The sequence below is a fragment of the Pyrenophora tritici-repentis genome, chromosome 7 (genome assembly GCF_003171515.1).
Source record: "Pyrenophora tritici-repentis strain M4 chromosome 7, whole genome shotgun sequence".
NCBI classification, from domain to species: domain Eukaryota; kingdom Fungi; phylum Ascomycota; class Dothideomycetes; order Pleosporales; family Pleosporaceae; genus Pyrenophora; species Pyrenophora tritici-repentis.
Window position 1 is genome coordinate 2,674,809 of NC_089396.1, and position 15,146 is coordinate 2,689,954.

A 15,146-nucleotide genomic window follows, 5' to 3' on the forward strand; every position below is an offset into this window, starting at 1 on the left:
CCTATCTAGGTAGGGCTTAAACTCCTATAGGTAACTACTAGGCTTAAAGCGGTAATCAATCAATCCAATCTGAACCTTCTAGGACCCACTTAATTGATTGTTGCGGACTGTGGGGGGTATACTGCTCTGTAATCCTGGTCCGCACTAAGGCAGGTGAGACTAACGTTGTTGAGCCCGCGTTGGCTTGTCTGGCGACACAATGGCGATAGTAGGTATTTGGTAATAACAATCCAATTCTATATAAGCAGACTTGTCAACAATCAATCAGATCGGCATAATTAATTCCTATCTAGGTTAAAGGCTGCCTAATGAAGTAATTCTTTAACCTATATAGGAATTAATCATGTCGATCGATTGATTGTTGACAAGTCTGTATATAAGCGATAGAATAACTAAGTATCAATCTGGGTAAGAGAAGAACTTATGAGAGAGTTGACCACAACGAATGTATCAAGGGAATCCTCCACAACTATATACTCGTTGCTTTGTCCATTGCCTCAGGCCAAGCCTGTGGCATCTCAGATGTCGCTGACATTCCTGATGTCCAACATCGGCCGAGGTCCTGGCATCTCCCGATGTTGGGTCTTGGCGGGATGCCAAGTCACGTGATCTGCGCGCCCCGCGTCGATCATGACCTCTCCATCGTGCGACGGTTGGCCTTCAACCTCGCACCTTCGACCAGAGGAGACATCTGGTGTTTGTTCGTAACAGTAGCCCGTGAGGTTTGTCTGGCGATTTGTAGTGGAAAAGAGTTATCGCAGTTAACCGGTGATAAAGACAATCCTATTCTATAACGATAGAATAACTAGTTGACAATCTAGGTAAGAGATGATGTCGCAGGCCAAGCGCTGTCTAGAACCTTATTACTAATAACGCTGTGCGACGGCCTTTATATAAGCTTAGCTAGAATGCTACAATCAATACAACATACACTCTCTCCTAGTTTCTCTGTCTACAATACCCGCACCTAACCGTGCGACAGATAAACTATTTGAGTTGACCACAACGAGAGAAACAATGAAACCCTTCCATGCTTACAGTGCTTAGCGAATGCGGCTTCCCCTCGAACGCGATTACAACTAAGTTTGCGCCACACGGTAGACAGGGGTAAATTGGCTTACTAGGCGAATTCGGGATAGCGTTACGCCGTAAACCTTGCCACAGGCCACGGCTCACTTCGGGTGCCAATCCGGACATCCACTCGAGCGGAAACGGAAACTTGAGGTGACTGTTTGGTGCAGTTAGTCTTCGCAGTGCGTGGAACAGGCATGGCTATACGGCAGTCGTATTGCGACTGCGTGGTGTTTCGGACGTGCCTCGACAGTTGGCCTGCGGCAGCTCACTAAGCGCTGTTCAGCGGGGTTGGCAAGCTGCGTGGGCTGAGCGAGCTGAGCGGGCTGAACAACGAACAACCAACGACAACAGCAGCCAGGGACCCTCCATCGCCTTGACCGCTAGCATGCCGCAGTCACTGTGCAGCTCAGCCTCGCTACAGCCCTCGCGCACGATGCTACTGCACATCCTTCGTCCTACACCACGCACCCTTTGGCGCTGACCTAAGATAACGCGATGCGACGGCTTCCGAACTTCCACTCGAAGAAGAGCAAGGCAGAGGCATGTCTGCCAGACACTCTTCTCTTTCGTACGCACTAACACACAGGCAGGCTCCTGCAGAACTCTCAACATCCTTAACATCCTTAGCATCAGCAAAGCTATCTGCCGCAGTTGCATACGACTTACAAGTGATAGCAGAAGGCACCAACCCAACCGTTAAGTATGCTTCTTGTTGCTCGTTTGCGCGTCCACAGTTAACAAGACTACAGTATCGTCGCCGTCTATAGCCTAGACGGACACTGCGAGAAGACATAGACAATGAGCGGCGGCGCCAACTGGCTGCGCGACCTCCTCCCGCATGACCTCCCCAACGCCCGTTTACTCAGCTAGGGCTACGATGCGAACACACAACAGCTCGCACGTGAGCTCTCAGTACCTCTATGACCACGATAGAGGCCTGCTGTCAGACCTGTGCCTTCACAGACTTCAGCTAGACAGGGTCATAGGAGTGGCGAGTCGAGTGGTCGACAAAGGCGCTCGCGCCGGTGATGTGCAGGCCTGACTTTTCATGAGCATAGCATCTCGCGCTTAAGGGCGTGTACATGGCCACCGCATGTCGAGCAGGGCTAACGTTGGACAACCCTCTGCTGCATTATCACACGTTATGTTGCGATACTTTCTTTTTCTCGCTCTTCGCATCTTCTTCATTCTCTTATAGTAGGGTACCCCTCCCTAGCATATCATCGGTAGTTTATGCGTTCGCATCATCACATCCTTCGGCTCTCCGGCCCAGCACAGTTCACTAGGCGTTGAGGCGTTTCTAGGCAACATGACACCGCTGCATCAACGGCTTCATTATCGCATATAGCTGCTATCGTCTATATAAGTAGAATTATTCATACACCAATTGCATTTTGAACACATTTGATGTTTTTCAGCACTGGCCATCTATCGCACGTGACCCGCCCTATGCAGTCTAGCTCCGCCAAGCCTTCTATCCACGTTCTTGGTACCCGTAAATTACCCGATCCACAGCTTTGCTTCGGTCAAAGTCTCCGAACATCCTAACCCCATACCAACTTTGCTCCCAAAGCGCCCTCTTAACGAATCCTTCCAATAGAGCTATTCACCGAAATCGCCTAGAAAGGTAGGTTTCATAAGAAGGAAGATGGGTGTAGGTTGCTGAGGGAAGTGCTCCGGGGCCAATGAGGTGGGTGGGATGGGTCTGGTGGACGGGCATCTTATCCGTAGTACATAACATCGTTTGACTTTTTAAGTGATGATCTGGCGATAGTTTTAATGCGCGGTGTGTACGTTGCAGGTTTCAGCTCTGCATCTAACGCGGTTTATAGACTTTTCGATTTGTATATCTGCGGGCGTACGCTCTTTGGGGTCTCTTGCTAGTTCATGCATGCCCTACGCTTTGCTGAGTAACGTGATAAAGCTCTGTGTTTGCTACTTGCTGCAGACGGTCTAACGCGAGGCTCGATTAGTGGAATGAGGCGACATAGTCCCTGCTTGCCGTGCGGCGCAAACTTTGTAGCAACAATGTTCGAGGGGAAGCCGCATTCGCTAAGCACTGTAATATCACAAGCCTAGCGACTGTGAAGACGACTAGTATAGTCGACTAGAATATAGCTTGCTTCGCACTCAAGACTGTAGCCCTTCGCCCTCCGTTCTAGGCATAGTCAGGTGGCTCCCTAGATGAGAGGGACGAAGATGTGGTATTATACGAGCCACCTACTAAGAAACACAAAATACTCAGGTAAGCCTCTAGGAGTGCGGCTTTGGAAGAGTTCATCCGATTTAGTCTTTCTCGCGAAGGCGTCACTGCAAGAAAGCTTTCTAGGGTCGTATCCTGTGGTCTACTAAACACAGGTTGTCGTCATCTAGCGCTTGAGCTAGTAGAACAGTGGGACAATTTGTATCCAGAGGACAAGCTTGTGAATATCAGAGCGGAACGAACTTGTGAAGCGATGACTTGTTCATACTAATAGATATATCGCGAAATATGATAGTACATTGCACATTACGATAGTAGTCTTCCTGTGTACTTTCTTTCATTATTGCACACGACTAAGAAGCAATATTTCTGGCGAACACCTTGCAGCTTCGTAACCACCACAGTACGTAACTAGGCTAACGGAGTTGAGGTCTATCATCTCATAGTGACATAACAGCAGTGACCTTTAGGAGACACTAAGAACCTGTTGTCCATCTCCATCATTTTATCGTTCATGCAGTTGGAAATTCTGGCGCCACGACAATGTCGAAAGAAGAGCGCAGCCGCCAGGCGAAGCTCCATGTATGCAAGATGAACACCGAGACACACTCTTGAGCCACCTCCGAATGGCATGTATGATGCCTTCTGATGTGCTGACATTGTAGTCTTGTTCAAGAACCGAAGGCCATCAAATTTGAGTGGATTAGCAAAGGCCGAAGGGTCGCGGTGATTTGTATAAGCCTGTGTACTAACTACTGCACCGCCGGGAATGTGATAGCCGCTTATAATCGTGCCTTGCTTAGGCACAGTCCGAGGTAAGGCGCCAGGAGCAGCGCCGTAAAGCCTTAGCGTCTCCTCGATGACGCTGTTCAGCACAGGCGCAGTTTCAAGCTCTTCCTTTGTCAGCTTGTCGCTCAGTTCTGCGATCTCGTTCTCAAGTCGAGACTGCAGATTGGGCTGCTGAAGTACCGCCCAGACGAGATAGGTCAGTGTCACCGCGGTAGTGTCCGAGCCTGCCACAATGAAGTTCCCAGCTTCTTCCTTAATGTCCTTTTCCGTCAGTGCAACCTTTTCGCTGTTATCGTTAGCAGATAGCATCTGACCAAAGAGATTCATGGTATTGCCGTTCTCGTTGCGCATGTTCTGTATCGCCCGTCCACCGTATTCAAATAAGACATCATCAGCCGTAGTGATGAGTTGGATCCTTTTGATGGGGATATAGCGGAGGAGCTTGTATAAGATAGGCAGCTCGGCACGTAACACTCCGCCAAGAAGTGCAGCCTGGATAGAATCAATGTATGATGTTTGCTGCCTTGTTGGTTAGAGAACTACTAGATAGTAAGACCGAAGAAGGCTCAATAACATACCTTCCCCAGCTCAAGCATGTTGAAGCTTTCCCCAAAGCTAAGGTGAGCAATTACGTCAGTCGTCATAAGTGTCCACCATTTGAGGAGATCGGCGCCCTGTGATGAACCCAATGCATCGCGCCGAATCTTTTGGACAGCTAAGCTTGCCTTCTGTCTAACTTCAACGTCCCAGTTGCTGTTCAAGCTGCTGTTACTAAAGGCTCGGGCAAACAGCTTTCTTCTAGCGGCATGGGCATGCGGGTCGCGCATAGCGAATATGCCGGGAGTATCAGTTGACGTGAGACCCGTGTAGAAGTCCGACTTGAGGAACCCAGTACTAATTTTGTGTATTTGAGTTACACCGGCTATATCCGTAACAGCGGCCTCGTTTGGCGCAATTCGAACGATGCCGCCATAGCGCTGGTGAAGCTTGTCTACGTAGAAGATCCGCTTGCCAGAAAGAGTCTGGTAACGAAGGACAAGATTCGTGTACTTGGAGTACCAGGGCCCTGGTAGCTTTGCCAGCGGAGATGTATACCCTACCCACACGAGCTTTGCATTATTAGCCTTGACGTAAAGGAGTCTGTTGTGAGTATAGTACCTTGATGATGTATGCCGATACCACTAAGAGAGCTGCCACAACGACTCGCTGAGGCGACATCTTTCTAGTGGTTCAACTGAGCTTACACGTTCGACAGGTACAGATCTTGATTAAGTAGAGGACTGCATAGTCTTCTATTAAAGCTTTAACTTAGAAGACTCCGGATATATACTGTTAATACTTTCGGAATGTGGAGATCAGAACACTACGGGCGCTTTAATCTTCGATGCATTCGTCCGAGTCCGTGGAACGCGCCGACCAGGAGCATATCTCTGCTCAGCCATGCAAATGACGCAAGAGTAGGACGATCTGGGCAGAGGAGCGTGTCTGATAGGTACTTGAACATATTGAGACATGGTCATCTGTCGAAGCAGGAAAGTGATGGAAATGGAGCGATGTACGAAGGTCTGCCTTTCCCCACAGGGGCCCGCTCGGATGTGCTGTCACCCGATCCGAGCGAGTCTATCTGCACTACTGCACTGCGCTTCTACGCGTCCACGGAGGCCACGGCCGCCGGATATCACCTGCAAGATCGCTATTCAGCGACGCCAGATGGTATTAGTGTTAGCGTGCGGGCGCGAAGCGGGGCTAGTGATGTACGTACATAAGCCATTGTTGCTGGTCCAACCATTTCTCCGATCTCTGCTCTTCTGTGGTACCGAGTTTGACCGCTCAACGCCCGGGACGCAGAGATCGGAGAAATGGTTGGACCAGCAACAATGGCTTATGTACGTACATCTGCCTCACGGTGCGCCTTGTATATTACACTGACGGTGAAGAAGCCGGTGCAGCGAATAAAACCTAGTCTCTCGAAGTTATCTCCCATTTCATTAGATTTCTGTACGAAGAGGGCTTCAAGACCAATTGCGCTTCTATATGTCGACCCGAGTGCTCTCCGTGAAATTGGAACAGAAGACTGGGGCTCGTTTGGGAACCCCTACAAGCCCAGCTCCACGTGGGCGCTCTCTAGTCTGTAGACCTTTGTTTGGGCTCATTCAACCACTAGCAGAGCTCTTCGACAAGATGACTCTGCCAAATGCCTCCCACAAAATTGTCTCCTGTTAATTGTTTTATCTAAATTGGTATGCCTTGGATAGCTACGAGCTTATCCCGGCTTGCTTATTGCGGACTGTGCGCTCATCCGGGTCATCATCTAGCCATTGATCAGCATTCCCTTGATTTGAGCGCTCGCATCGAAGACGCACCTGCTTGATGCCGACCCGATGCTCGGGTCTGCCATAATGCTCGTGCCTACAGGGCCGCCCACGATGATCCTGGTTGCCCTTACAGACGTGACAGGCGCACCAGAGTCAATGAAGATGACGATTGCGAAGTTTTTAACGATTAGCTACGCCATCACCTCGCTGATATGTTTTGCGGTCGTGGGAAGTTTAACGGCTACCGAGGCTGCGATGGATCGATAGAACCTAGCACAGTTTAATGTCCCAAAAAATTAATGTTTTACTACTGATGCTAGGGAGGCACAAGTCGACTGGGAAATCTAACGCTCATTGATAGCGCGCATGCACTCAGTGGAGTGACCGTGATGTGACCCTTCGACGTGGTCGGGAGGTGGAGGGGCTTGAGCTCCCGACGTACTGCAGGTTCTCTTGTAGGGCCGTCACCACAGTCCGTGTCCGAGGTTGCCCCGCACATGTGAATCCAATTTTACCCCGTTCAGAATGACAAGAAGCCATGACTCTGGCTGCCATTCTCGGTTCTGAAAAACGGCATTCTAAAATAATGCTATTTGTATAAGACTTACGTTGTGAACATTTATCACTCACAGACCCATACCGTGACGACCCGAGTCATTCTCCCGTCTGAACGCCTTATGCTCGATACTTTCCTGCTCTTACCATCACTACCATGACTGTCACGTCTTATCTGCCCATTCTGCGGTATCTCAGCCCTTTGCAGGTAGCAGCCTGGCTGGCCACAGCGTTGGCAGTATGCTACCTCGTTTTTAGTGTACGATTTGAGTTTCGTTTGGCAACTGTAGCAATCACTGTTGATGCTGGGCTGACCCTCCGTCACATTCAGAACTTCCTCAACTTGTTGCGTAGCCCACTAAGACAGATACCCGGTCCTTGGTGGGCACGTTTTACAAGCCTGGGCATCATATTGGAGGGCCTTAAGGGACGTCGGGTATTTGTGAGTACGACCTTTGAAAAATATCATTCATGAATCGCGATAGTAGACGATTTGATTCTGACCTCGCGTAGGGCCTTGAAAAGCTCCATCACAAGTACGGACCCATCATTCGCATTGGCCCGAACGAAGTTTCTATTGGCGACTGGCGTCAACTCCGAGTCATATATGCCAACTCGAAAGCTGCCTTGAAAGATAGCGCATTTTACCATTCTGCTACATTTGTTGGTAGGAATAACATCTTTCAAATGACGTAGGAAGCGGTCGAATACAATTCCGGAACAACGCTCACCATCTCACAGCAACCCTGTGGAGCATGGGGCTCGTCGCAAGATGAGCAGCTCTGTTTACGCACTGAGGTCAATCACGCAATTGGATCCGTTGATTCGGGAGAAAGCAGAAGCCCTCGTACGTCGCCTTCTGGATGAAGCACAGACATCCCCGAATAAGACTGCAGATGCATACAAACTATGCGGACTTTTCAGCTTTGAAACAATCTGCAAGTTAGCATTCGCCAAGGAATTCGACGATGCTCTTGCGGATCAAGGTGCACTGAAGCTTCTTCAATCGATGGAGCGCAGCGCAATGACACTCTTATTTGATGGTGTAATCCCATTCCTGAAATCGACTAGTCTTGGGACGATGCTACCTGGCGCAGTCGGAGAAGCTTACCGTTGCCACAAGTACTGGGAAGAAGGATCTAGGAACATGGTCGACCATTTCCTGGCCAAATCTTCCGCCGACGCAAAGTTTCTATTGTCTCCGATCTCATCGGGTGTTGATGGGTTTCTTGGTCGGAAGCTCCATCATGAAGAACTTGTTGAAGAAGCAATGGGGTATATGTTTGCGGGAAGTGGGACTACATCTTCGACGCTGACATATCTTTTGTATGCGCTGTCTTTGCCAGAGAACACTTCAATCCAAGAGCAATTAAGAGACGAGATACGTAACATCCCCGCCAACGACATGAATGCCCTTCGTCAAAACGCATTCGTCAACGCTGTCATCAAAGAGACATTTCGCCTGTATCCGACCATTATCTCGACACTTCCTCGCGTCCTTCAAGGCCCTCTACAAATCGGCCAAAATCTGATCCCCGCAGGCACCGTCGTGGGAATGCAGAATTGGATACACCATCGCAATCCCGAAGTCTTTCCCAACCCAGACCAATTTTTACCAGCGCGTTGGCTACAAAGCAGTGAGGCAATGGAGGGCTCTCTCACACCCTTTAGTATCGGTCAGCGTAATTGCATTGGACAGAATCTGGCGTGGGAAGAGCTGTATATAGCCGTTGATGCTTTAATGTGCGGTGGGTTGAGATTTCGTATAGGATTGGAAATGAAGCCTGAGGAGATGGAGATGGAGGATCGATTCAACATTGCCCCAAGAGGTCATAGACTGATGCTGGAGGTTAAGAAGATCACGTTCCAATGAATTATGGGAGGCTCCACAGAAATGTATAGCAGTGTGTAGACAGATCTCTTGATTTTGTTTAGCTTTAATCTAGTTAAAGAAAACCGATCACCCATCGACGGAGACCTTAACAGACTTACGAATGCTTCCCTTGATAGGTACACCTACTTACAGCTATACTTGTAACTTTTGATAAAGGCCGAATCAGTGCATATTGTTGTAAGCGCCCAGACAAACAAGTGCCGGAAACGCAGAACTTGCACAAAGGCGTGCAATTGGGAGCTGACGTCAAGCAGACTGGTCTGATAAGCAGTCAAAGCGTTAAATCTGGGGTGGGTCCAACTCCACATTCCGAGGATAGGTCTTTGCAAGAACAACCCACTACGGCCTAAACTGGGCGACATAACATTTAACTAATGGCGGGGTAGCGGGGATCACCGTGTCTCGCTCTAAAGGCCCTGTAGCGTACTTTAACATCGACTGATAATTAACTAACGACACTAAGTCTTCTCAAACTATCGGTCTCTCTACATCTAGTTCTTCGGGAAAGACGGGTTCTCTATATTCTCTTGGAGCGGGGTGTCTGGGGCTAGCTTGCATAAGACGGCACCTACCCAAGAGGATGTGCCCGATTCAAGTAGAATTAGACGTTTTTGCTAGCGAGCGATAAGAAGCGATAAGAAACGAAGATTAGAATTAGAGAAGTAGGATTAGGCTTCTTAGAGTTAGCCGTCTAATGTGCTATAAGATATCACAAGAGCAAAGAAGCACGTTCATATATTCTTGTGCGCAACATTACACAAGAAATACCCACACGATGGAATACTAGCAGACTGTCAGAATAGCCTGCATGACATAGGTAAGTTTGTTTAGGTGGACCAACGCTGCATTCCGTTGCTAACAATGATTAATTAGGTTATTGATTCTCATGACGCCGTAGTGCACGATTGACGCCCATTGTTTTTTTGGAAACGTACTAGACTTTCCGCTGTTTTGTGAGTGTGCGCCTGTATCTGAGGCGGCGAACAATAGTTACACTGATACAGCATGTGAGAACTACTATTGTATCTTCCTAACAGACACGCTGCTAACGGCCTTTTGGGCCTTTAATTGGCACCTAAAAGTCTAAACGACGCTTTGGAAACCCTCTACAGCACTGATAAAATTTCCGTCTGCCTGCCTGGACTCATCAGATTTCTCATCATCTTGGCGATTGGTCGAGAAGCGTGGTTCTTCACCCAAACATACGGGAATAAACAACGGCCGCGCGCACAGGTCATTAGGGGAACTTTTCACGAGAGAGCAGACTTCATTACGAGGTGCTTCCAAATCCTCATCGACACGCTCTGCTATGAAATCACATAGTTGAACCACAGAAATATAATCTCGCAGTACTATCATTGCATCATAATTAGACTCCGCAACAATCAATTCAATCCGGTCACTCTCCTAGACCCACTTACCTATCTAGGTAGGGCTTAAACTCCTATAGGTAACTACTAGGCTTAAAGCGGTAATCAATCAATCCAATCTGAACCTTCTAGGACCCACTTAATTGATTGTTGCGGACTGTGATCATAATACAACTCTACGTTTCCCCGTTAGAGTTAGGTCGTTCTACAGGACTTTTAGTTGATGTGGTTACAATGAAGGCCGCAAGGTTAAACCTCGTGCTTCGACTTCAGCATGTTGCGGAAAGCAGATTAAGCTTCCTTAGCCATGCGATCAGTTTGTTCACTCACATACGGGCGAATTCGACTAACACTCTTCTTGAAAGCGATTTTGCTGTCTGAAGCGGTAAGAATTATCCATATTTTTGCAACTTAGAATCTTAGACCCTCTACACGCAATTTGCTGCTACGTTCCTCATCTACAGAGATGTCAACAAGCAAGTCAAGCTGGCTTGATTCTTATCGATTGCAGATCACAGACCATTCTCTGGGACGTGCCACTGTGCACGAGCCTCTATATTGTCTGTGATCTGCAATCGATAAGAATCAAGCCAGCTTGACTTGCTTGTTGACATCTCTGCTCATCTAACGAGGATCTTCACATTCTTTCATTCATAGATGAGCATTATTCGTGTTCCTCAAGATGGGCAGATATCCATGGACCCGTGGATGATCTATTGTTTGTAGGAAAGAGTATGTTCGACTAAAGTTATAACATTCTCACAATGGTGCCATTTCTATTGCTTAGATAAAGGGTAGTGTCAACTAGAATGTTCTACTATCGTCACAGCTACGTAACACACTGCTGATCTGGAATGCTCCAGATACTCTACTTCATGTATATAGTCGCTCTCTGCAACTCTCTCAATAAACTAACCTTCTCTCTCATCTCTCCTCCGATCCAACAGTTATGAGCCCGGTATCCCCGCAATAAGCTGCGATATTCAAACGAGATTGTTCACTCTATTCACACAGTTCACGCTGTTGTATACGCTGTTCTTGTGTCTTGTTGTAGCGTTGAAACAAGGTGTCTCACGCTCTCTTTTTGAGATCTATTCTCACGTCCTTTGAGATCACTTCTCGAAGCTTCTCTGCCGCTTAGCAAGGCAGCTCTTTTAGCTATTATAGCATCCTCAAGCGCTCGGGACGATTAAGTTGTCAGTCGCGCATTAGTTATCCTCGAGAACCAGAGCGATTAGAAGCTCTGGTACTCCTTAAAGAAGGAGTTCGCCACTATTAAAGGTGTGTGGGAATACTGCGATCCTTCCACAAACAAGCTACCTCCAACTGTCGATGACGAGCCATCAGACACTACTTCAGACAGTGCGTGGAGAAGGTGGGAGATCAAGACGAATGCTTAGAAGGCTACCCTCAAGGCTATAGGAGAGGTTAACCTTAAAATCACACGGACGGTAGCTCGATCAAAGCTGCATCTTATTACCAACCTAGATCTAGACGTACGATTACGTCTTAGAACACTTCAGGATCACTTTCAGATCACTAATTAACAGCAAATTCTAGAGCTTTCTTCGCAATACGCTGCTATTCAGCAGAAGCGGAGGAACCAGAACGTTAATACGTGGCTAAACGAATATTCTCGAATTGCGTCTCTCTGCCAATCAGAAGATATAGCTGAGATGAAAGGGACACGTCTATAGTGGGCCTTTATACAGGCTGTTGAAGCCCAAGGAGATGCTGACTAGTCTAACCAGCATTTCACTCTAATAATTAGCTGTGAGGAGGACAAAAAGGACCCTCTAACACTTGAAGCTTTAATTAACTAATACCGACGATGGATCGCGACGAAGCGTACCCACACGAAGACTCTTGGCAGCTTTGCAGCCAAGGACAGCACCCAGGCCACCTAGGCTACTCTAGCTATCACCGACACAAGGCTAAACAACCGTCCGCAATGCGTCTATAGCCTCTATCACAATATCTTAAAGTACTACACTCTAAACGAAACGGTAGAAGGCCGTCTAGAAGGTTTTAGACCAAATCGAACAAGACTTAGCACATTATTATTATTATTATTATTCCATTAGAGTCCTTTTTCAGTCAGAGACTATGTAGGACTTTGGCCGAAGGCCGTTCTATCTTGGTTTTTCTAATTTACATGGTTTTCTGGTATGGTTCGCTAATATGGTTTTTGGCTTTTCTACAAAAGATAGCTTGTATCTGTTTGTTGCCAGGTGCTAAAGAGCAGTTTGATAAGTAGAAAGAGATGTATCAGCGGGCTCTTGTGGCAAAGGAGAGGGTTGTGGTTTTAGTTTTATACAGTGTCTCTCTGTAGGTCTTCTGGTGGCTGTCCTAGGTACCATTTTCTTGTTCCTATTCTGGTGCTAGTGATAAAAGCTAGGGTTGCTTCTATACCTATACTAGTGTGGAGTAGTAGTGGTAGTGTGACTGGGCGATGTTTGATTGTTTGTAGGAGCGTTTTTCGATGGTCTTTGTATAGATGACAGTACAGTAGTAGGTGTTCTGGCGTTTGGATGTTTTGGCAGGTGCAGCGATTAGAGTCTCGTTTCTTAAATCTCTTTAGGTAGGAGTTGAAGTATCCGTGTCCTAGCTTAAGAGAGTAGAAGGCGCTAGAGGTTACTCTTTTCGTGTTCTGTGGCATTTGGATGGTTTTGCTGATTTTAAGAGGGTATTTGGCTGAGTAGGTAGCTTTGTTTAGAGCGGTTGCTCTTGCTTTGTATTTCTCATACTCTTGGCGTTGTTCCGTTTGTTGTATCCTTTTGATTGTCGTGCCTAGGTAGGCAATGCTCTTTGTTGTTGATCTGGGGTCCTCTTTGGTTGCTTCTTTTGCTAGGTAGTCTGCTCTTTCGTTTCCAACTATATCTGTGTGTCCAGGTGCCCAGAGTAGGTGGATGTTTGCTTGTTTTCGTCGGATCGTATTTGCCGCTTTTAGACATCGGAGTTGCCAATGCTGTCCTGGGTTATCTGATAGGTTTTTAAGCCTGTAGATTGCTGCTTGGTTATCTGCGTAGACCTCAAATTCCTGGTCGGTTGTAGCGTTCTTTGCTGCGTATTCGAATGCTCGTGTGATCCCTTCTAGTTCGCCGTTGTAGACTAGCTGGTATTGTCCGATATTAACTGTTTCTGAGTAGATCTCTTGCTGAGTTGAGTTGTAGACTGCTATCCCAACTCCTATTCCTTTTCCTTCTTGTGTTTGCGAGGCGTCTGAGTATATTGTCGTGTAATTGTCTAGCCTTGTTTTAATGTAGGCTTGGTGCGCATTTGCCTCCTCTTCTTTGGATTTTTGAGAGACTGTTACGGTATAGTTTAGAGTATCCCATGGCCTAAACCGGTATGGGATAGTCTGCTCTGTGTCCCTTTTGTTGTTTTTAGGAATTGCGTTAGTAATAGTTTGTAGCTGTCTGTGCTGGTTTGGTTTCTTTGAGCGTTGGAGATTAGTTGATTGGATCCGAGTTATTGCCTTTGCAATTGGATGGGTGTTGGCTAGCAGGTTTGCTCTGCTTGCGTAGTTCCGGATAGTTGAGTTAAGCCTAATTGCTGGTGGTAGTAGGCTCGCTTCGAGGCTTGTAGGGACTGTTGGTGCTGTTCTAAACACTCCTAGTGTTTTTCGACAAGCCAGGTTGTGTAGTGACTGTAGTTTCTTTGTAGCGTAGGGTTGGTTTTGCCAGTATATTTGTGCTCCGTAGTCTGACACGCTGGTTACACATGCTAAGTATAGTTGTCTAATAGCGTGTGTTGATAGGCCGAGTTCAATGTTCGCTAGTCTTCCTAGCCTGTAGAAAGCTTGTCTGGCTTGGCTTACACGTATAGACACATGTGATTTGAATGATAGTCGGTTGTCTAGATAGATACCTAGCCACTTGACAAAGACTTAGCACAGTTCGTACTGCTTTTAAGGATCGCGAGCTCTTAAAGAAGATTAAGAAGCTCTACAAGGATAAAAACGTCCGATAGACGTTTAATATAGCACAAAACTCCGATCGATCTAAGAAGAAGACCAAGAATAAGACCAAAAATAAGACCGATAGACCCACTTCAGTATCCAGAGGCCGACGACCTTACGCTGATTGAATCGACGACAATGACTCGAACGGAGACTATTACGCAAACAATGCGTTTCACTTAGCTTAGATTACAACACTAAAAGGTGATACTCTGCTCAACAGATGGATCGTTAATCCTGGTTCCAACGTCCATATCTGCAACTCGACCTATTTCAACTGGCGTACGACGTCAAATGCTAAATCAACCAACGTTATCTTCGCAGGCGTAACTAGCTATCAGGTTGCTGCCTAGGGGGAGGTGATCATTAATGTTAATCAAGGCAATCAGAAGAAGGATATACTCCTAACGCATGTCGCGTACGTACTAGGTTTTCTCACGAACCTCTTCGCCCTTGGACGCTGCCGACGCTTAGGCATCCACTTCGATTCAGGGCGTAACATCCTCTACAAAGAGAGGATCTCTAATGTTGTAGCCAACCTTAAATACAGTCATAGCCACTAGCTGCTCGATGCGAAGGAGGCTAATCGCCCTCCTCGCTATGAGCTTCTCAGCATGGCTGCAAGATCGAGCCAGGAGTAGACTCCGCAACAATCAATTCAATCCGGTCACTCTCCTAGACCCACTTACCTATCTAGGTAGGGCTTAAACTCCTATAGGTAACTACTAGGCTTAAAGCGGTAATCAATCAATCCAATCTGAACCTTCTAGGACCCACTTAATTGATTGTTGCGGACTGTGGCCAGGAGAAGGCTCCTCAAACTGTCACTGCGATGCGAGCGCATCAACTGCTCGGACACCCAAGCTATCAGGCACTTGAACACCTTCAAGATGCAACTACTGGCCTCAAGATAGGCACAAACGGAAAAGGAGATCCATAGACAGACGATTGTGTATCGTGTATTCAAGGCAAGATAAAGGAAGAC

The 15,146-nt window shown here is 47.3% G+C and overlaps 3 protein-coding genes across 3 annotated transcripts; 1 reads left to right on the forward strand and 2 right to left on the reverse strand.

Annotated features, from left to right (window-relative positions):
* Positions 1-3,712: 3,712 nt before the first annotated feature.
* On the reverse strand, positions 3,713-5,284 carry PtrM4_134360 (CypX, Cytochrome P450; the record flags this gene model as incomplete). The annotated part of the gene is made up of 3 exons (XM_001942335.2): positions 3,713-4,585; positions 4,645-5,175; positions 5,225-5,284. The coding sequence occupies 3 exons, from the start codon at positions 5,282-5,284 to the stop codon at positions 3,713-3,715; spliced, it is 1,464 nt and encodes a 487-aa protein (XP_001942370.2).
* Positions 5,285-7,708: 2,424 nt separating this feature from the next.
* PtrM4_134370 (uncharacterized protein) lies at positions 7,709-8,809 on the forward strand (the record flags this gene model as incomplete). The annotated part of the gene is made up of 1 exon (XM_066109179.1): positions 7,709-8,809. One exon carries the CDS (start codon positions 7,709-7,711, stop codon positions 8,807-8,809), a length of 1,101 nt encoding a protein of 366 aa, XP_065961171.1.
* Positions 8,810-12,511: 3,702 nt separating this feature from the next.
* PtrM4_134380 (uncharacterized protein) lies at positions 12,512-14,034 on the reverse strand (the record flags this gene model as incomplete). Its single annotated transcript, XM_066109180.1, has 2 exons — positions 12,512-13,991; positions 14,021-14,034. 2 exons carry the CDS (start codon positions 14,032-14,034, stop codon positions 12,512-12,514), a joined length of 1,494 nt encoding a protein of 497 aa, XP_065961172.1.
* Positions 14,035-15,146: the final 1,112 nt, after the last annotated feature.